Genomic DNA, 20,808 nt, shown 5'->3' with positions numbered 1-20,808 from the left:
GTTAACGTTAAACTACATTTTGCATCATTGCAGTAAAACGACTGCACTCGATGGCAACAAACGTGAGACTCTCCTATTTATAAGGTAGGCCTGTAAGCACGCGCCTGAGCACGCGCGCACACAACATATTGACGTTGTGACTGAGAAACAGCTGCCCACAACACCCTGCTTATATACAACACCCTGTTTATAATAAATCATAAAATTCCGCTTCAAACTTTTCGAAGCTGAGAAATGAAAATGCAGCGCGCGCGCATGGGTCAAGCGACTATCGCCTGCGTTGCCTATTGATGAGCAAGCCGCCTAATCAATTAGTAGACTACTGCGATGATGCCGTCATTCGCGAGGTTGACTGACAGAAACAATCTACCAATCCCTCACGAGCACAGAGCTGCGAGAGTGTCCAATCAGAGCGCGTAAAGTAGGAAGTGGGTGTGACGTTTCTGTTGTGGTTTCTCGACGCCATTTCGTGTTGCTTTCAAGGTGATACAATCCTCCTGCTGAGCCGTAAGCGGATATTTACCCTCTCAAGTAAAATCTGCATTGAATTTTATTCATTTTTAGTATTAAGCTCCTGGTGAGTATTTTTAACCGAGAGTTTTTTTTCCTCCATATTTTTTTTTCATTTTTTTTTTTTTTACCCTGACTCTGAGCCCGTCTTTTGGACTTTTTTGTTTTTATTTTTAATGCATTTTTTTCCTGGCTGGTTTTCCTTGAGACTGTGTTGGCTTTTAGTGGCGTAGGCCTACATTTTGTGATGATTGCAGGATGAGTTTGAAGTAGCTTTCCAAGACTACATTTTTTTTCTGCTTCTGTTTTTCGAGTAGCCTGCGACGTTTGAAAAAAAAAAAACCTCCTCTATTTTTCAGGGCTGCTGTGTTACCGTAATGTTGATCTGATTGTGGTCGTATTTTGGAAGACAGAAATATGGAAGATTGTTCCAGTCTTTTTGCAGTGTTCAAAACGGGTCGCCCTTTTTGTGGAAATATGTTTTTAGCAGGTTTTTTATTCTCGTCCTGTGTTTTGCCTCCACCTGTAACTTGACGCGCAGTGATTGATATTGACTGATATGACGTGATCCTTTTTTTTTTTTTTCTTTTTTTTTTCCGGCTGTTTTCTTTGTTGTTTTTGGCAGAGCTGTGACTGTGTTTTCTGCAGCAGATCTCTCAGGAGTGATGTCATTTTTCAGGCCAGATTTCTCTCTTTTTCCCCCCCCCTCCTGATCACAAGTGGGTGCGTTTTCAAGGAACAATGACAAACTTGTGTTTTGATGCATTGATCAGCATTAAGTTTGAACTTCTGGTTAAACGTGTTTATAAGCAAACGTGTGAAGTAATGAAAGCAGCAGTTTAGGCTGGGCTGTGGAGCAGGATGAGGGCCTTTTTATAGCGGCCTTCCAGGAGCTGGCCTACATCTCTGGATTGACCACCTGGTTTATACATATCTGTGAACCACCTGAATCATTTGCAAAAAAAATGTTTTTAAAAAAGCTTTCCAGCAAGTTTCATGAAGTCAGGGCAGACGATCAGTTCGCTCTGAAAACAGAGAAAGAGCCCTGGCTCTAACTTCCCCCCCGCCGCCCCCCTCGTTTGGCCCCAAACTGTCCTCTGAAATTGTCCTTGAGCATATTTCCCCGAGGCTCCAGGCACGCTGTACTCTGCAGCTGACCCCTTTGTTCTGGGCCTCACATGTAGAAAAAGAGTTGGCTGTCCTTCAGCCGGCTCGAGCGTCCTCCTGTCTTTGTCTCGGTGACGCGTCTCCAGTCCGAATGCAAACCTCTGTTTGAGCACAAATAAGCAGTGACTGGATCACACCTGCATGACATGATGAGTGATCCTCTCAATGAAGACAAGCAGTGTCCTAACAAACGAGTGTTAACGGGTTCAACTGTTTAATCCCTCCATTATTGGGATTTACTATTTGTCTTTAGCGACCAATCAGTGATTAAGTTATCAGAGCCCGACCCATTAATCAGCCAGCCGATATTTACATATCAAGTAATTAGCGGTGTGAGCAGATTATGTGCACAGAGGCGCTTCCTGTCAACACGTAAAGGAGGCAGCTGCTTGGGGCCCCCGACCAGTAAGGGCCCCGAAAGCAGTGACTGAAGTTGTGCACGTTTGTCAGTGATAGTAGGAGTCTGAGTTTCCCATCTGACTGTCTGAACGCTGGTTAGAAGGCCCCCCGAGTTGATTTTTTTTTTTTACCAAGGGGCCCCAACTGACTCTTGAGTCCCCACTGTGTGTGTGCCAATGTGACTTGATTTCTTCAGCGGTCAACGTGTGGTGCTGTGTCACAGTTCATCTCATCCTCATCATTTATCTCTTCCAGTGTTTGATAAAGTTCACATTTCTTTTTTTCTCCCCTGCTCGTCTCAATACTTTGATTTATCTCTAATGTTCCCTTTTTTTGTTTCCCCCTCTTTAGTTTTTCAAGCCTCTTTTTTGAACAGCGGCGAATCGTAAGTTGGTCTCAACCCTTTTTTTTTTTTGTTTTGAATTTTTAGTTTTTTGACTTCAGCTTTTGCATTACTTCTTTTTTCCTTTTTTTTTCTTTTTACCTTCCTATTTAGTTTCCACCCCTTTGTGATTCAGCCCCCCTTTTTCTTAACCTTTTAGACTTCTTAGATGAAGTAGCATGTCATGTTGTGTTTTTTTTGTTTTGTTTTTATTCCTTTTATTTTTGTGCTGTGAAAGTAGAAAATTGCTTGACTTTCAAAATGACACTAAAACAACATTCGTCAAGTTCCCCTGACAAACCCTAACGTTAAGTGTTCATAACAAAGCCACTGATTTAGAACCGTTTGTGAATGAATAACACTCCAGACGAAGGCTCAGTAAGACTGATTGTTGCTGCCTTTGCTTCCTTTTGTGTTTTTTTATTTCTTTTTGAATGTGCATGATGTTTTAGTCAAATCTGGTCCTTTCAGACACAGTGACGTCGTAGATATCACTCCACATAGTGTTTCCCCTTTTAAATAAGCCTGCATGTTAAAGAGAGTGTTAAACCTATCATTGAATTACTCAAAGGTCGATACAGTTTGTCATGTTTCTTCATAATCCAGCTGCAAACACATCTGCACCAGCTGCTCGGTCTCATCTGCACCCGCAGCAGGTTGTTTGTCCCCCCCCCCCCCCCCAGTCGAAGCACAAACATTAAACCGACACGTACGTGACCTGCTTTAATGGATCTGTACACACACTGAGCACAATAAAGCCCAGATGAGGCAGAGGAGAGAGGGAGAGTCAGCTGTGTGATGAAGATGTGACGCGGTGAGCGCACGTCATGTGAAATCAAAACGACACATCACGAGCTGTGTAGCCTGATTTTAAAAAAGATCCTCTCGTACGAATGGAATATGATCTGTTCAATGGTTTTAAAGGGGAAGTCACAAAATCAGCGGAAAACATAAATACTAAGAGCAACATCTCCTCAGCAAAAAGACCCGAAGAACTGGATATTTACTGAACGGCGATTAAGAGAGACTTAAAGAGGAGAGAGTGAATGTGAAGCAGGCTGATGAGTGAATAAAGACACAAGAAGACCTTCAGTCAGGTCAGAGGATAAAGGATGAGTGGCGCTAAAAGGATAAAGTCAATACAAATCTAAAAGAGGAGAGGAAAGTTTTACAGGTCAGGTCAAACGATCCACTGAAAGCAAAACGTTCAGCAGGAGTGAAAATACGTTCAACCTTTCGAAGGATCTGCTGCTCAAAGAATGAGTTAAAATGAGAGGATGTTTGGGGGGGCGCAGGTGGCCTAGTGGTTAGTGCGCGTGCCCGTATTCGGGTTCGGCATGTCCCCATTTTCTCTGTCCCTCTATTTTTAAACGGGCATTAAAAAATAAATAAAATGAAACCTGTAAAATACAAAAATATATTTCTACATTCAAAGTTCTTCCGGTAGAGAAATCCCACACGGTGCTTGTACAGTATATAAACCCTGGATTTTCCTGTTGAACGCCAACATACCACAAAGATTTAGAAACATTTGCTAAGCGCCCTGTGATTGATAGTCTCCCCCCCCCCCCCCCCCCCCTCGCCAGCCCTGCCCCTTCGTTAAGTGGACAAACTGTCAGCTTGCCAAAGCAGTAGGAACATCCGGGCCAACTCATGTAGAGGGGAGCACAGCGTTAAGCTTTTGGCCAGACAGCCTGCTGTAATCCCCTGTTAGTAGCTACCGGGCAGTGGGAGAAAGGCTGCCGCTGCTGGCAGCTGTGTATTGTTCTGGCAGGTGAGATACGGCTCTATAATGGCTCAAGTGGTTGATAATAAGATGAGCAGCTCCCAGGATAGGGAGGGAATTAGCAAAAAGACAAGAACAGGTCAACGAGGAAAGCCTGTGTTTTCTCATTACGAGGGTTTCTGGATCCTTCTGCTGGGAGGAAATCCAACAAAATAATAAATCCATCTGAATGACGTCAGATAAAAACCATTAACTCTTCAGATGACAAAAGCTTAAATGTGAACTCTAAAGAGACAGCCCAAGTTAATAGACCTGTTTAATAAAAATCCAATTTTAATGTCTGGTGAGAGTCTACTTGCCTAATATCCCCCCCCCCCACACACACACACACACACACCCCTACCATGTTATATAACTTTGCAGTGTTTGCAACTTCTGCAGCAGCTGCCTCAATCTGGCTCCTCACATTAAGCTGACACACTTAAAGCTGCTAATTGTTTGACACGCTGATGTTCGCAGCTTGTGTAACCGCCTGTCAGTGCTGTAACAAGGCAGCGGAGTGGAGTCCTAAAGCCTGTTCTCAAATATGGCCGACGGTACAAAACAACATCTCGATCAAAATCTGAACCTTATTACAAATATATATTGACCCAATAAAAACTGCGGCGACTGGGGGAACTCTCCGTTTTCTCAATAGGAACCTGTAAGGTGTTATTGTGGAAGCCCATAATTACATACTTATACTTAACAAAATTATTATAGTTGTAGTTTGTCAGATTTTCACATAAAGATTGGTGTGTGATACAGCTCTGTATAAGAGTTCAACTCATGGGACGATATCACTGGGAAAAAGTTGACCTACCGTAGGTGTAGGTATTTATGTTAACTTATTTTACAAGACTGAATGCTAACATTTTTTTAATGAATTAGTTTTAAAATAAATATTTAGTAATGTGTCATTATATAGTTAGTCCAGCAGAGAGCGCTCCAACTCTAGAGTTTACACCACTCTTAGCTCTGTCTACAGGACATGTTAAATTGCTACATTGTTAAATATTCTTAGATAAAGTAAGAAAGTTCGCTAACCTCCTGGGTTATTTTGCTTTATCTGATTTTTGCTAAATCTGGGCACGAACAGCAAAGAAAAGATGCATTTTCATGCCAGCACAATAATTAATTTCCCTCCGATATCAGCGTTGGTTTTAGCCTCTAACGTCCCGTATCGGTCAGGCTAGCAACTTTAGCTGACAAAGAGTAGGGATGTACTCAGTCAACTCACTTCAGAGTCCATTGAATTTAAATTCAGTCTGATATTCTTAACTTACTAAAGTTAAGAAAACACTTTTACCCAGTCAAAATTGAATCACAGCGTCTTCGGGGAAACTAATGTGTTTCCCGGTTTAGCTAACGTTAGCAGTGCTAGCACCCCCTAGCCTTCAATCCTCCTTACAGGTTAGAACCTGACACGTCCTTCACACAAATGTATCCCCATCTTTAGATCAAAATACAGCCAAACCACACCTCGCTGCCATCCATCCTCTGCGCTTGTTTACATCTGGGTAGTAGATTATGATGGCAGTAGCTATTAACGAGAGCTAACAGACCCCCGGCTAACGGCAGGTGTCTGTGTAGACGCAACGTTTGTTGGACGTTGCCGGCCTGAATTGATCAAAATATTAGAGCGAACTTCGTTTTGATAAAACATCTACAGCGGCAAAGTTATCAGTTCTACAAAAAGTACAGTGGTAAAAATAATATGACACAATTCAATACAATAGCTTCTTTTGTCATAACTTTCAACCATTCATCCCACAGGTTTTTCTTTTTAACGGCCGCTCCATTTTTAATTTTTTTTTATTATTTATTGCCCCCTCTGCCCCTTTTTTTTTGAGTTTGGCTAAAGTCAAAGGAGAAATAACAAAGAAAACAAAAGAATTTTGGGAGGTGTAGCAGATGTCTCCCCTCACTCCTTGACTTCATCTCCCTGTAGTGCGCTGACGACCCTCATCTCTCCAACAGACTCAGACTCAGGCAGGCAGACCTCCACCGAGCCGAGTTCAGACACAATGGAGTGAGTGCTGAATGCTACATGACTCCCATTACACGAAATGTCTATTCTGCTGTCTGATGTCTCTCCCTGTTTACCTACTGCATCACTTTTTGAGACGCACGTAGTGTATGTGTGTGTGCGTTAGCAAAGAGGACTTCACTGCTGAAATTCAAACAGAAGTTAAACTTGTTGTTTTTCTGTGATTTCGTTTAGTTTGGTATGAGGATAAATGTGATTTCTATGCATTCGTATCAGTAAAAAGGTTTTTTTATGCTAGCATTATTGGTTAATATAAGATGATTTGATCAAATGAAAATCAATAATGCATCCAAACAGCTGTAAGTGTTCCCCAAATGTCTGCCTTCTTATATTTGACGCACCCCTAAATACTGCCGCTTGCTCCCCTCTCTTTCATGTCCGCCATTTCTCCGTCGGTCCTCATCCTCCGGCTCAAGCCTGATGGCGAGCAGCAACGTCACCAACAAGACGGACCCTCGCTCCATCAATTCACGCGTCTTCATCGGCAACCTCAACACCCTGCTGGTCACCAAGGCCGACGTGGAGGCCATTTTCTCCAAGTACGGCAAGGTGGTGGGCTGCTCCGTTCACAAGGGCTACGCCTTCGTCCAGTTCTCCAATGAGAGGAATGCACGGGCCGCCGTGAGCGGAGAGGACGGACGTATGATCGTGGGACAGGTGCTAGGTGAGTCTCAGGGAAGGGGCTGTGTGGACAGCTTGTTTTTGTCCCCCATGCTTCCAGCTGGCTTCAGCCTGCAGCGTCAGATTTTAAATGATAACTTAACTTGAGCTTGTGTCGTTGTTTTTATTCTTCTGACTACTTGAAACATGTAACAAGTGAAAGTTTCTATTTGTAACTCAGGAACCTTCTTTGCTTTGGTCTGAACGTCTGTGCTGCCCTCTAGTGCTCAAACCAGGAGCTGCACCCTACATCTTTAATCCACTCTGCAGTCAGGAAACCAGTTATTTTATTCAGATTAAAAACATCAGCACTCTCATTCAAATAGACAAAGAGACTCTGGAGTTTTTATTATGGACATTTTCAGAGCAGTTTGATGTTTAACGCTGACTAAAAAAAAGATGTTATGATTATACCAAGGAGAGGAGAAGGTGATGAAATGTGTTTACTCCATACTGACATGATTCTGTTTGGTTTTTTTCTCCTTCAGATATCAACCTTGCCGGCGAGCCGAAACCTCACAGATCGAAGACAGCGAAGCGTTCTGCAGGAGACATGTACAGGTGTGTGTTCATGACGTTAATATTCATGTTTTTCTGCACTCAGCTCTACATAATAAGAACGTTTTGCTGTTGCTCTCTCCGCAGTCCAACTATTGAAATGGAATATGACTTTCAAAGAGATTACTACGATCGGTAAAGTCTACCTTTCTCTTTTTTTGTTGTTGTGTTTTCTCGTGTTTCTGAAGTCCTTACTTATATTTATTTGTATCTCAGGATGTACTCCTATCAGTCCCGGGTACCTCCTCCCCCTCCCCCCCCTCTGTCCCGAGCCGTCATCCCCTCAAAGCGTCCGCGCGTCAGTCTAAGCGGAGGGGGGAGCCGACGAACCAAAACCAGCTTCTCCTCCTCGAAGAACAGCCAGAGGACGTCCCGCAACAGTGAGTGTCACGGGTCGGTCTGGCTCACGCAGCTTTAGTCGACTCGTCTTAAACACCTTTCTCTCCTGCGCCCCCCTCAGCAGTGAAGACCGATGACCTGCAGGCCATCAAGAGAGAGCTGACGCAGATCAAACACAAGGTGGACTACCTGCTGGAGAGCCTCGAGCGCATGGAGAAGGACCACGGCAAGAAGTCAGGTGGGTTTTAGTGAGGTCATTAAAACGCAAAGAAAAACTAAATCAGAAAAAAAAAACACTTCTGAGGATTTACTGTAAGACTGTTCTCATTTTATTTAGTAAGCAGTCGCTAACAGGAGCAAATTATGAAAAACAAATTAAACCCACCTCTCAAGAGAGCAACTCGACCTGTATGATGTCTAAGCTGCTGATATCACATTCAAGTTTTCTTATTCGCTGTTTGGTTGCTTAGTTACAAAAAAAAAAAGCAAAAAACCGTCTCCACAAATGTCAAATGTATAATTGGACTGGTCGCTTTTCACAAGTAGAAGGATATTCTCTGTGACTCAAGCTGCACTAGGAGGAATCGTGACGGGGAATATGTGATTGTTGGACAGAACGGAGGGTTCGAGCTGAATCCGACATCAAACGCCTCGATATATACGATCAAACCAATAAATCAACCAAGAGACTTCAGTTTCTTTCTTTCTTTATTTTTTTGTTTCGTATTTGGCTCCTGATCCAAACTCTGTCTCATCTCTTGTTTTTCATCCGTTGTCTCGCCTCACATTAACTCAGAGATGAAGAGCAGCAAACCAGAACCGGGCGAGCTGTCCTCCCTCAACTCGTCTACCTCCAGCAAGAAAGATGACAGCCTGAAACGAGACCGAGAGAGCCCGGACTCGGAGGAGGAGGGAGATCTGCTGGAGGACGAGGACGAGGTGAGGAGACGAGGGGGTGGGGGGAGGGGGACCGGACAGCGGATAGAGTTAAAATGTGGGAGAGAGAGAGAGGACTGACATGCAGGAAAGGAGCCACAACCCTGAATGAGTGTTTTTTTAAACTGCTTGCTTCGAGTAGTTTTCAGTCTTTTGATTAATTTGCAGATTGAGGGGTACCAGTGGCCTAAGCGGGTGGTCCTCAAGGCGGGCTGCCCAGGTTCGACCTTTAGCTCCTCCTGCATGTTGTTCCCCACTCTCTCCTTTCCTGGCTGCTATAAATGCCAGAAAAAGGAAGATAACTTAGTTTAATCTCGGTCACAATGACATTCAAAGATCTCTTATAAGAGTGATAAAAAGCTGATTTGTTGTGCTTCCCCTCGTCAGATGAAAAGCAGAGGTCAGGATGAGGACGACGAGGAGGAGGAAGGAGAGGACGACGGTGACAGCGCCAACGGAGACGACTCCTAAACACTACACAGTCAGACCGACACACACACAGTTACACACACACACACACACACACACACACACACACAGTAAAAAGCTGACTCAAACACAGTGGCTACATTCTCACATGTGCTGAGCCGACTGGACATTTATGTCGATTATTGAACACATTTGCTTTATAACACTGGAAACATTTCATCAATGTAGTACTTCTTTTTTTCTTTTTTTTTAAAGGATGTCCCCTGTTGTTTTTTTTTTGGTGTATTTAACTTTTTGTTTGGATCATTTTGGCCTCTGGAGAAATATAATCTCTTTCTGTTACAAAAAGATAAATCCCAAATTCAGTGGAGAATAAAGGTAACATTTTACTACATTTTATCCTTGAACTGAGGCCCATTTAGCCTTTGCTGTGTAAAAAAAAAAAAAAAAAAAAAGCTAAACCCCCTTTGAATATTGAGAAATTGATGCCGAAAAGCTAAACTTGCTAAAACAGCAATTAAGCTAAACATCCCTGCCTTTGAAAGCTTAGCAGGCATGACTTTTTATAATATATAGAATATCTTACTGCTGCACATCTTCCTCCTCACCAGCAGGTGGCAGTCCATCACCACAACAGGCAAAACAAAAAACGCCGCAATTACTTTCTCCTGTGGCTCACAGACAAAACCTTCATCTTCTACTTGTCAGATAAAAACACGAGCGTGTTTAAAAACAAAAAAAACAACAACTCACAAACGCTCAGACGAGACCCCTCGTTGCTATGGAAACGGCTTGTTTGTCCCTGAGGTGTTGCGACCTTAACCGACCTTGACTCGTGTATTGCAGTGCTACTCCATGTTTGTCTGTTTCTGTTGATGTTTTGTTTTGACTGCACTGGTTAAAGTGAATAAACATGTTTTCTAAGTCAGACGCTGTGCAGATTTTTTTTTTTTTCAATCAACGCAGATGCATTCAGGGGCAGCGTGAGACTGTAGGTCACGAGGGTGTTATTTGAGGAGGAGCTTTATAAATGTGGAATGGATGCAGAGAAAACATGGGTTATAAGACGATCGGCTCGTGTTGTTTTCTACGGTCGATTTTTTTAAAAACACAAATCAATGTTCTTACTCGTAAATTAGAAGAACGGCCATTTCCATTCACTCTTAAAATAAACGAGGAACCGAGGAGCTTGTTTGCCCACAACTTCATTACCTTCAATAACTTCAATATGCAGCTTCCTTATTAATATACATGATTGTGCCGGGGGTGCGTGAAGGCCTCGGCGCTCGGTAATGAAGGCCGCAGCAGAGAGCTGGCAGGAATGAAGAGGAATGCAAAGAGGAAAGAGGGATAACTAATCAATACGGAGCAGGCTTCAGGGTGAATTGGGATTAATGAGGGGACGAACACGCGGAGGGGGATGGATAATGAGAGCGGACTGCAGACAGATGGAGAGATGACAGGAAGAGCTGGAGAGATGTTGTGACTTTCAGGAAGTGGAGACGGTGTGTATCAGTCACAGTTTGTTTAAACGTCTCCTGAGCAGAGTTTGTTTTTATCGTTTAAAACTGTGATCGCATTTTAAAGGGTTTGCAAGCTGAACTCCAATTAGATTCAAACGGACACCAAGTTTTTCAACAAAACTAATGAATATGATAACGCCTACTATGACAATGTGCAAATAACAGTTCACATCATTAACTGAAAATTAAAACTGATCCTAAAAAATGAAAGAATCACTTTTGAAACGTCACGGAGCAGGTTTGTGATGCTTTCTTTTTCTTCTTCTTCTTCTGTGGTTATTTGGTGGATTGTAAACGTATCATTGACCTATACATTCAAATTCAGCCAATCAGCCCAGAGTCAATGGAAAAAAAGAGCCCTCCTGACATCTCTTATACTCTCTGGTTTTTAATCCAAAGGTCAAATAATTCAATAACAATAATGACTGCAAACTGTAACCAAAGAGGAAACACATATTTAACATTTCTTAACCAAAGTGAAAACACGTATCAAATCACAGCCACGGCCAAAGTCTGAAAAAAAAAACCCATCCAGGGGATCTTCTCCACGCTGACTCTCCTGTTATAGTCCAAACGTTTCGGTTTGATGGATGCAGCTGAATCAACAGAGATGTAATTAAAGAGTGAAGTGTGAAGTGTAATCACTGGAGCCATGCCCAGTGAGGTGGAGTCAATGGATCAGTCGTATGAAGGAGCTCACACACACACACACACACACACACACACACACACACACACACACACACAATATTTGTTTAGCTACAAATACTGTTGCTCACTCACTAGTCCATTACTGATCGATCACTTGTAGCTCACCAGTCGCTCACTGGTCGTCGCATGGCTGTTCTTGGCTATATATTAAAAAAAAATATATATATATATTTATGAATAATCAGATAGTGTCAGCTTGTCACTGTTGAACCGTCGGATGTAAACTGAAAATGAAAAACAGTGAATGATGCAAAAGGTGACGGAGCGTCGCAGGCTGAAGAACTAAGTGAGACAATAATCAGAGGCACGGAGACGAAGAGAGCAGAGGAAGGTGAGCAAGGGATGAGGAGGGTGTGAAAGAGGAGGAGGAGGATATAAGACGGGGAGTATTACAGGGCTGCACAGAGGTCGAGGCGCGGGGGGGGGGGGGGGGGGGGGGGGGTGTAGGTGTCGTGATTTACAGATGTCACTCTCTTTGTGTGAATGTGCCTGTGTGAGAGAGACACTGGAGACAGAAGAAGAGTGTGAAGAAAACAAGATGAAAAAGAGCAAGAGTGTGTGTGTGTGTGTGTGTGTGTGTGTGTGTGTATGTTCACAAGAGCTTGTGTGTAAGAGAGTTTAGAAACAATGAACAAATTATGAGTTAAACAGAGGAGGAGAAAGTGAAGCGCCTGAGGGTGTTTTTCAGACTCGCTTCAACATAAAACAGCAAACTGTGTGTGTGTGTGTGTGTGTGTGTGTGTGCGTATAAAGCAACAACAGAACGTTCTAATTTATATCCGTCTTGATACCAATTCACACCGAACTCCCCGTCCATGAACTCTGTGAATTGCTGATGCACTGACTGCTGACACAGAGCCGTGGAGGCTCCTAATAATAATCACTTGATTTGGTGAACGGACTCGAGCGTGTGAAGCACTTCTCTCATCTTTGGACGTCCATATTTATTTACAGTCTATAAAAAAGACCAGAAAGATTCTTACTGCAACATAAAAGTCTCTGTAATGATTATTGGAAGTTACCAAACATAATAACAATAAGAACAGTCCAAACCCCTAAAAGAAGCTCCGTTCACCATCAGGAGAAATAAAGAAAAGACATCACTGTTTCCCATCAAATTTTGGTTGGACCACTGTTGGTTAAATTTGATGATGATGATGATGATGATGATGGTGCATTTTTGCTGGGGTTGATATAATAAACGTTCTTCTTCCTTTTGCAGCCCGTTCTGTGTGTGGGAACAGAAAAAGCTCCGCTCCTGTTACATCTTTGTCCACGAGCGTACGCTCACGGATCAATCTTCCCCTCTCTTGCTTCGGCCTGTTCCGGCTGCACTTGGTTGCACTGAATTTATTCGCACAAAGGACAGCCTGACTGTAACCGTGTGTGTGTGTGTGTGTGTGTGTGTGTGTGTGTGTGTGTGAGTGTGTGTGTGAGTGAGTGTGTGTTTCGAATAGCATTGTGCAGTGGTTGCCCTGTGAGTAGCCCCATGGCTGGTGTGAATATAAATGAGTGAGAACGAGGGTTTGAACACAGAAGGGGGAAGACGACGGGCGATGTTGTTGCTTTCAGCTTTTATTTATTTATTTTTTACCAAGGAGAGGAGTTGGATTATCGAATCATTTTTGTTCCCTTCTATGTACTTCTGGTTGTTGTTCTTTATCATTTTAATCCCTGCAACCTTTGAACTACTCCTTCTGCTTTTTATTTGCTCTTTCCCAACATCCCTCCACATCATTCTGTTGCTCCTTGTGTCCCGCTAACTTCCCATTTCTATTTTTTTTTTTTTTACATCTCTGCCATCTGCTGCTGCCCTATCTGCGTCCTCCGACTCTCTTTTTAACCATCAGACACTATCACTCTCTTCTCCCTTCCCTTCCTTCCCTGTCTCATGCTCTGGAGCGATTGTTGTCTGATCTGACTGCAGCCTCAGATTAGATCCGACCCCGTGGATGTAATCAGCCCTGAGCGCTCCCTGCTTCTCACAGATTATCTGCTTGTGCTCAGAAACACACAAAAAAATCTGCTGGTACATCTGTTTTTCTACCTCTTATTCACTCATCCAGTACACATGCAGCACACTGCTGCTGCTGCTGCTGCTGCTGGCCAACACTACACCCTGCAAGGTCGAGAATAGTACGCACAGTTTACAGGACTTCCCCTTAGTCAAAAAAAACACAGCACACATACAGTAGGGTGCCTTTACAAAAGAGGAATTGGGTGCTTTCTGTCTATGGATGTCCTGAAAACTTCATGCAGCTCCCTTCTCTTGGAGAAAACAGAATGCAATGTGACCAGAAACAAAACGAGATGCAGTTCTTCCTTTAAACCTGGAAAACACGATGCAACGCCCTCTACTCTAAGTTGACCTTCCAGAGAAGAGAACTGCTGGTCCCTTCACTGTGCCCTTCCAATGGAGAACAAAAAACCCAATTTCCTGAACTCTAAAGTTCCCTTCAAGTGGAAAAAAAAACATTATATGGAGCACTTTTGAATGCCCTTAAAGTCTAGTTAACTCATTCTACAAAACATGATGCAATAGCCTCTATAGGTTGCCCCTTAGTGAGCTCTCTGGGTTCCCTCTCAGGTTGTCGCCTGTACCTTTAAAATGGTCGGTAACACATCGGCTGCGTCGCATGTTTGGAGCTTGTTCAACAGTAAATGCTTCAGGACGGTCTGAGTGTTAATATCCCACCACAAAGGAGGCCTTCTTCTTCTTCTCCCCCCCCCCAAAAAAAAGCAAACAGGCTCACTCTGCCACAGTCGACATTCATCTACTTAAATTAGGATGGCACACATCATGTGACTGTGTAAGATACACATGTAGCCAATGCACCAGATTATGTAAGAAACTTCCCTGAAGATGTGAGTTGGACTGTGTGTCCATGAAAGCACTGTGTATGTTACAGGAAAATATCCCTCTCTGTCTCGCCATATGGTGGAAGCTTGCCTTTCCGTTTTGTCGTGTCACAGGATCAGCGCCGCTTTCCAGCTCATTAATATTCATGAATATCACTTTAATCTGTAGAAATTGGGTTATTGGCGAGAGTAGAGGATTTTGCCTCTTCGCTCTCTTCCCTGTCTGTCTCTCCCCTAATGAGCTCTTGTCTTACGTCTATGGGTCTGGAAAATGGGTGAAAGAGAAACTGAGAAGAGAAATGCAAAAAAAAAAAAAAAAAAAAAAAAAAAAAAAAGGAAAAGGATTTGAAAGATGAGAGGGAAAGAGCCGAGACGAATAGAGATCCAAGAAAGATGTTGTGTAAGAGAGGACGGAGGGAAGAAAAAAAAAAGCGGAGACAAGAGTGGAAGAGACGGCCGTGACGTCACGACCACTTAAAGTAGGTCAGCCACGAAACTGTGACGTCACTTACACTGGGAAACGGCCCATCGGCCAATCACATGAAGGGACACGCCCACTTTTTCCACCGCCACAGGAAAACAAACTGCAGCGCCCCCCCCCCCCCCACACACACACACACCACCCCTTCTCTGCAGCTGTCTTGAATCACAGACAAGCAGTCATGAACATTCCTGCTGCTAAAAAGGCTGACTCTTAAAGTCCCATTTACTTTAACTCGTCCCCCCGTCCCCCCCCCCCGCTCATGTCTTCGTCTTCCTCCTCTTCCTCCCTTCTCTCTGTTTCAATTCACCACCGTCAACTCTCACCAAAAAGCCTCTTTGCTTTCTAGAAGCTTCCAAAGAGGACATCTGCCCGGCACGCTCTGGTGGAGCTATTTCTGATTGTTGTTGTGATTTTTTTTTTTTTTTTTTTTTTTGAGTCTTTAATCAAGACTTGTAATAAATCCTGAGTTTAGTAAGAGAGAGAGAGTGTGTGTTAGTAAGTCTCAGCATTTAAACCGACCCTGAAACCTAAAGCGGTAAACTCTTCCATTAGAAACTACCTTCGGTGACTGGAGCTGTTTTGTAATGTTAAGGTACAGCGAAGGAGGAGCGTTTAAAAACGTCAAATAAAATAATTGTCGAAAGCCTGCGAGGTCAAATCAGAGACGGCGTTTGTCCTCTTCTATTCAGAGACGAACGAGGACGTGATGAGACAGCTGAAGTCAGATTGAGACAAAACCAGCGAGAAGACTTTCTCCCTGCAGTCAGAACATGTTACTGAAATGACACTCTCTCCGGCCCAGAGCGTAATCTGCCCAACATAAACAGAGTGCTGCGTGAGTATGCATGTGGCCTTGCTTGACACTGTGTGTGTGTGTGTGTGTGTGTGTGTGTGTGTGTGTGTGAATGTGAACGCTGTTAATCACTCTGGAAAAGTGTGTCAGCTCGGCGCCTGGAAAGCAAATGTTGTGTCTGTATTAAAAGGATTGTGTGGCGATGAGGAAGTGAAGGGCATGGAGTGGATGTGAGAGCATGAATAATGCATGTGCTGGATCCAGTGTGCACAAACGGCCACGGACGAGTAAAACCTGTTTACATGTACGATTCAGCGTTCAACACTTATGATGAGGTGTGTTTGATTGTTGGAACCTCAAAGACTTTTCGGTAACGGGGTTGCAAATATTGGGAGTAATCACAAAGTGAAATGTGTTAAGAGACCGTTGGATACAGTAAATATGAACATTATCTTTCCCCACAGCTGCCTCTGGTCTTCTGAGATTAACACTGGCCATGATATTCATTTAAGGCTGGTTTACTCGTAATGTGGAAAGCAGAAATAAAGCCAGACGGTCTTTGGATCATTAGCGTTAACGGTTTCTTTCCACTCTTGTTCTCTCAGTTTTCCATCAGCGTTCACCTCTTTGAGCTGCAGCCAGCAGGAAGTGAAATAGGACGGGTTCGAGGGTAGATGGGGTCAGTAGTTCAACTGAATCGATTGAAAGGAGCCCGATCGGGGTCCCCGATGACCCTGTGGAGCTGCAGCACGTGATCCAGTCGGACTGGAAGGAGACGTGGAGCCAGCGGTGAGATTTTTATTCACAAAGAGAAGAAGAGCTGAACGTCTGGTTTTGCATCCACGAGATGACGACGACGACGACGGACAGCCGGCTGGCTTTTGAGACTTAACAAAGAATGATGCGTTTAATCGAAAAATGAGAAGCTGAAAGTCCAACAGGATGAAAGGACTCGACGTCGGTGATTCATGTCAAATGTAAAAGGAAAAAAAAAAAAAAACGTTCAAAGTAAGGGGGAAAAAAAAAAAAGTCTGAAGTCTTTCATCTTTTCATCTGTAACCACGAAACCTGAAAAGAGTGCAGGACATCCTGTTGGAGAGGATGAAGAGGAGCTGAGGATGATGATGATTGTCCCCCCTCGGGCCAGAGGTGCTGCTGATTGGAACAGAAACAGTGATTGAGCGAAGATGACTGTGGACAAAGTATTAAAGACGTCAGCATTGCTCCCTAAGATCTTTGGACTAAAGCTTGGGAGGACATGCAGGAGCCCCCTCAGCTCCATCTATTGCAACAGTCACTTCCTAAAAGAGAGACATATGGCTGCGTGCGGGGATCTTGGAGGTCATGTGATCAGGAATGTTTCAGCATTCGACACCTGCAAACAAATCCTGATCAATGCCAAAAGTTTCTAATGTATGTTTGTATTTTACTGAAATAATTCAACGTTTTCATGGAGAGGTCAAAACTCCAAACATGTTATTCATTGTGCTGCAAGTATTTTTCTTAACCAGTCTGATGGGTTCTTTTCTTTTAATAAATATGTTTATATATTTTGGTTTTATTAAAAAAAAGTTTACTTTTTTTTTGGTGCGGTCCACCATTTTTTTTTTTTTGTGGAGCTGCTTTATTCAAATTTTAGTAATCGACAGAATATTTAAATCAACCCCAAAAAACCAGCTCATTTGGAAGTTGACACTTTTTTTCTGTTTTAATGCGTCTCTTTATTGGGATTTTAAGAATTGTTACAGGTGGAGTTCAACATCACTGACCTTGTTTTTTTGTTGAGCTTCTTTATTTAAAACAGGGCGTCACCACTGATGCTAAGCCCCCATAAACATACATACAGTATGGATACACATGGACATGCACACATGCAACCAGATGTACATAAACCTCTACCACAGCATTTAGCAAGAGAAAAAAATGAATAAAATGCAATAGATAAAATAAATAAAAAAAAGATGGAAACTGAAGGTGCAAACTGTAAAGAGTTTCATTTTGCACGTAGCACCAGTGAAATGCTCTGCAGTCACATCCTGCTCAGTGTGAAGCTGCTGGCTTGTCTTTGTCAAACGGCAGCCAGAGTTATATCAGAAAAACAAACATTTCCAGCCTGATTGTTCTCTGTGAGTTCCTTTCGCTAACCTTTTCATTGGCAGCGGTACAAAACAAAGATCTTTGTACTACTAAATGGCATGTTTACACTTTGAGGTATTTTTCTGTTTGCTCCAGTGCTGCTCGACTCGAGCTGAAAAATCCCCACAAACCGCACGCACGTTTTTTTCATTTTTTTCTGTAAAGCTCACAGAAAACTCATGAAACGTATCATCGTTGTTTAAAGGAGCACAGGTGGTATCGGTTACGCCACAGCGATCGCTCACCCGGCAGCCTCGACCCCCGGGGACTGATTTAAAGGTTGAGGCTGGTGAAGGTCACACAGAGGTCACCAGACATGGAGGTAAACACGTGCACAGATGATTCTCAGCTGTGCAGCGGCTTTGTGTCTTTAACAAATATGACTGGAGCAGAACGATGAAGGAGGGAAAGATGCACGGTTAGAGACAGAAGAAGGAAAAAATTATCAAACTGAACATCTCTTCACTCGATCTGACAACTGCCAACTTTCCTAGCTCTATGTTTGATCTGTAGAGACATAGAAGAAATGTACACAGTACAGCATAATGAAAACTAGATGGTCACTTAACTTAAAAGTAACAACGCGTCCACTTGCATCCCCATTTGACGAGTAATAATGCTTGTTGCCATCCATATAGCGCCCTCTGCTGGTGAAAGAGAAAAACTCAAATGAAATGCATTTTGACTGGTGAATAAATCTAACATGGCTGACGTTAGCAGGCACCAACCACATGCCTGTGTTGAATGTGGTTACTCGGTTCCTCTGGTCAATATGCAAGATTACCTGACGCAGCCTACAAACGTTTATATCTATATTTTCTAGATGAAAATACCCGTCAGACGGACTGCTCCTGCAGGAAGATAACATTTCTAGTGCTTGTTTACATCCAGGCAGCAGAGTGGAGAGAGTAGGCCTAATAAACAGAGCTACAGCGCCCCTAATGGCAGGTGGCTGTGTTACAGTTTGAGCACATCATTTGATTGGCTTTGTGGCTTAACTCATAAAAATGTTATTAGTTGTATTATTTATTTGTTGAACTGACCAGTAACTGGAGCAGACATGCGAGTGTGAGCTTGTTTAACCGTCAGCTAGCTGCACACATCCATCGGTTGCAAATGCTTTTTTGCAAAAGCGTCGACCATTCCCTTTGCTTTTGGGTAGCTCCCTTCATATTGAAAGACGATTTGAGCTCATACTCAAAAAATCATGCGATTTTGACGTGCATACTGGACTTAACATTAGGGGCAAAAACTGTGTTATGCTACGTCACCTGAAAGCCTTCTAATCCTGCCGGGCTGCACAGCTGGTTTGCCAAGATAAGTGATGACAAGCGATAAATAACTGTAAGCAGCCGCTGCAGTTCATGTCTTCAGATCTTTATGCACATATACCATTTCTACTTTTAAAGGAGCAGAGGGAAACCTGTTTTTTTTAAATACAAGCAGGTGAACAAATAGATTGTTTTTTTGTTTTTTTAAAACATTGGTGTAAGACTTTTTTCTGGTACCTTTCAATAAGTCTGGGATTTCACTGTGACACCAATACTTGTCTTAATGTGCGTCAGTGAGCTCGGGTGGAACAAATATCTGGCTCACCCCATCATGACAAAGGCAAGGGCCGGAGGATCATTACGTAAGGTGGTTAATTTAGGGACATGGAGGGATTTTAAACGACCAACTATGATGCAGATAACATTTTGAAGGGGTAGCGCTCCAAATCCAAACACCGCAAAAAAAACGTCCTATCATCGAAGGGAAATCATTTTCTCCCTCTAATATTTGAAAAGCACGTTTAAGATGTAGCACTTAGAGAAAAATCCTGCAAAAATTCTCAGAATTCAAAACATTCAAAGTACTTTCATATTAAGGATGAAATGAAAAGGAGGCATTAACCACCTATTCATTACAAAAGCATATTGTTGTCCTTTCCCAGTCTATCTGCAGCTGGGAAGCTCATTCAGGAAACTATGTGGTGACCCAAAGGCAACACAAACAAAAGTGTAGTGTATGTGTGTCACTCGGGGAAAGTATGAGCCGACTTACATAAGCACAGAGATGATGAGTGATGGTCTGGTTCTCAGCAGCTCTGCTCTGGATCTGGAATACAGTGCAGCGCAGTGTCCGCTGGGATTAAGTGTGTCGTGTTTGTTTCTCCCTCTCTCTCTCTTCCTGTATTAAAGAGCTCATGTTGTATTCCAGCGTGGAAAAGAGATTTATGCAAGTTCAAGTTGAAGTGGAAGAACTGGGGACATTAAAGCCGGAGAGGACTGGAGGAGGCGAGTTGAGAAAAATAACGTTTTTTTAAAAATGCTACAGGAATGTTTTATTTTACACTATTTGGTTACCATAACACATTATATAGGCCTACCATAGAAACATGTATCAGTGTTATTATCAAACCTGTTCATCCATGTTTAATAGGCCGACTGTAAGCACTACATTAAGTACTCTAAAAAAATTGCTGGGCCAAAGTTAAGATTTTCTGCATCAAGTCAAGTTAGCAAGTGAAACTAGTCAGTATAATCAGTTATAGTGTCATAACAGGTAGGATAATGTTTCAGTAAATATATTTAATTTAGGCATTTCCCTATTATTGTTTTTTATTCAGGTAATAATGATACATTTGTGTTGCCTTTTTTTGCACCTTCTAAATACTCATGGATAACAAAAAAACAAACAAGGAAGTAAACAGCCATCTCTTTGACAAAAGGGTGCTGACTGGGGGGGCCTCTGGGACCCAAGTGGCCTTGGTGACCCCCTATGAAGACCAGTCAGAGTGCAGGTTTGGACCACCCAAGTTCCCATTGTGTGAAGGTGTCATCGTTGGGGTTAGGGTTCTAATGCAAAAAGGTTTCCATCCTTTCACCCCTTTTTTTGACCACTAATTAACTCCAGGTGTGTTTGTTTACCTGCTGGCTTCTGCCCAGGCGGGAAGCTCGCGCGCTCGGCTCAGTTCCACTTGCTGAACAAGGGCGGACTGTACCACTGTGAGGTCTTGGCGGAGGGGGAGCCAGAAAAGAGAAACATAATATTGTCTCAGTAAACAGTGTCAGCAGCTCTATTTGCGAATCCTGCACGGAGAGAAAGTGTATCAAATGCAATAATTT

At 43.0% G+C, this 20,808-nt stretch overlaps 1 protein-coding gene across 3 annotated transcripts; it reads left to right on the top strand.

Annotated features, from left to right (window-relative positions):
* The first annotated feature begins 390 nt into the window (after window positions 1-390).
* Window positions 391-10,123, top strand: hnrnpc (heterogeneous nuclear ribonucleoprotein C). 3 transcript variants are annotated; one of them, XM_079371704.1, is made up of 10 exons: window positions 407-577; window positions 2,428-2,461; window positions 6,204-6,255; window positions 6,690-6,937; window positions 7,422-7,494; window positions 7,579-7,626; window positions 7,708-7,871; window positions 7,955-8,068; window positions 8,627-8,769; window positions 9,154-10,123. In XM_079371704.1, the coding sequence occupies exons 3-10, from the start codon at window positions 6,251-6,253 to the stop codon at window positions 9,235-9,237; spliced, it is 879 nt and encodes a 292-aa protein (XP_079227830.1). In that variant the 5' UTR covers window positions 407-577; window positions 2,428-2,461; window positions 6,204-6,250; the 3' UTR covers window positions 9,238-10,123. The 3 variants fall into 3 exon arrangements, with proteins under 3 accessions (XP_079227828.1, XP_079227830.1, XP_079227829.1); XM_079371703.1 differs by having other exon boundaries at window positions 411-577; window positions 7,952-8,068; XM_079371702.1 differs by having other exon boundaries at window positions 391-577; window positions 7,422-7,626.
* The last annotated feature ends 10,685 nt before the right edge of the window (window positions 10,124-20,808 follow it).

Source organism: Symphodus melops (genome assembly GCF_947650265.1).
Source record: "Symphodus melops genome assembly, chromosome: 20".
Lineage (NCBI taxonomy): Eukaryota > Metazoa > Chordata > Actinopteri > Labriformes > Labridae > Symphodus > Symphodus melops.
This window is presented reverse-complemented; position numbering and strand designations above follow the sequence as displayed.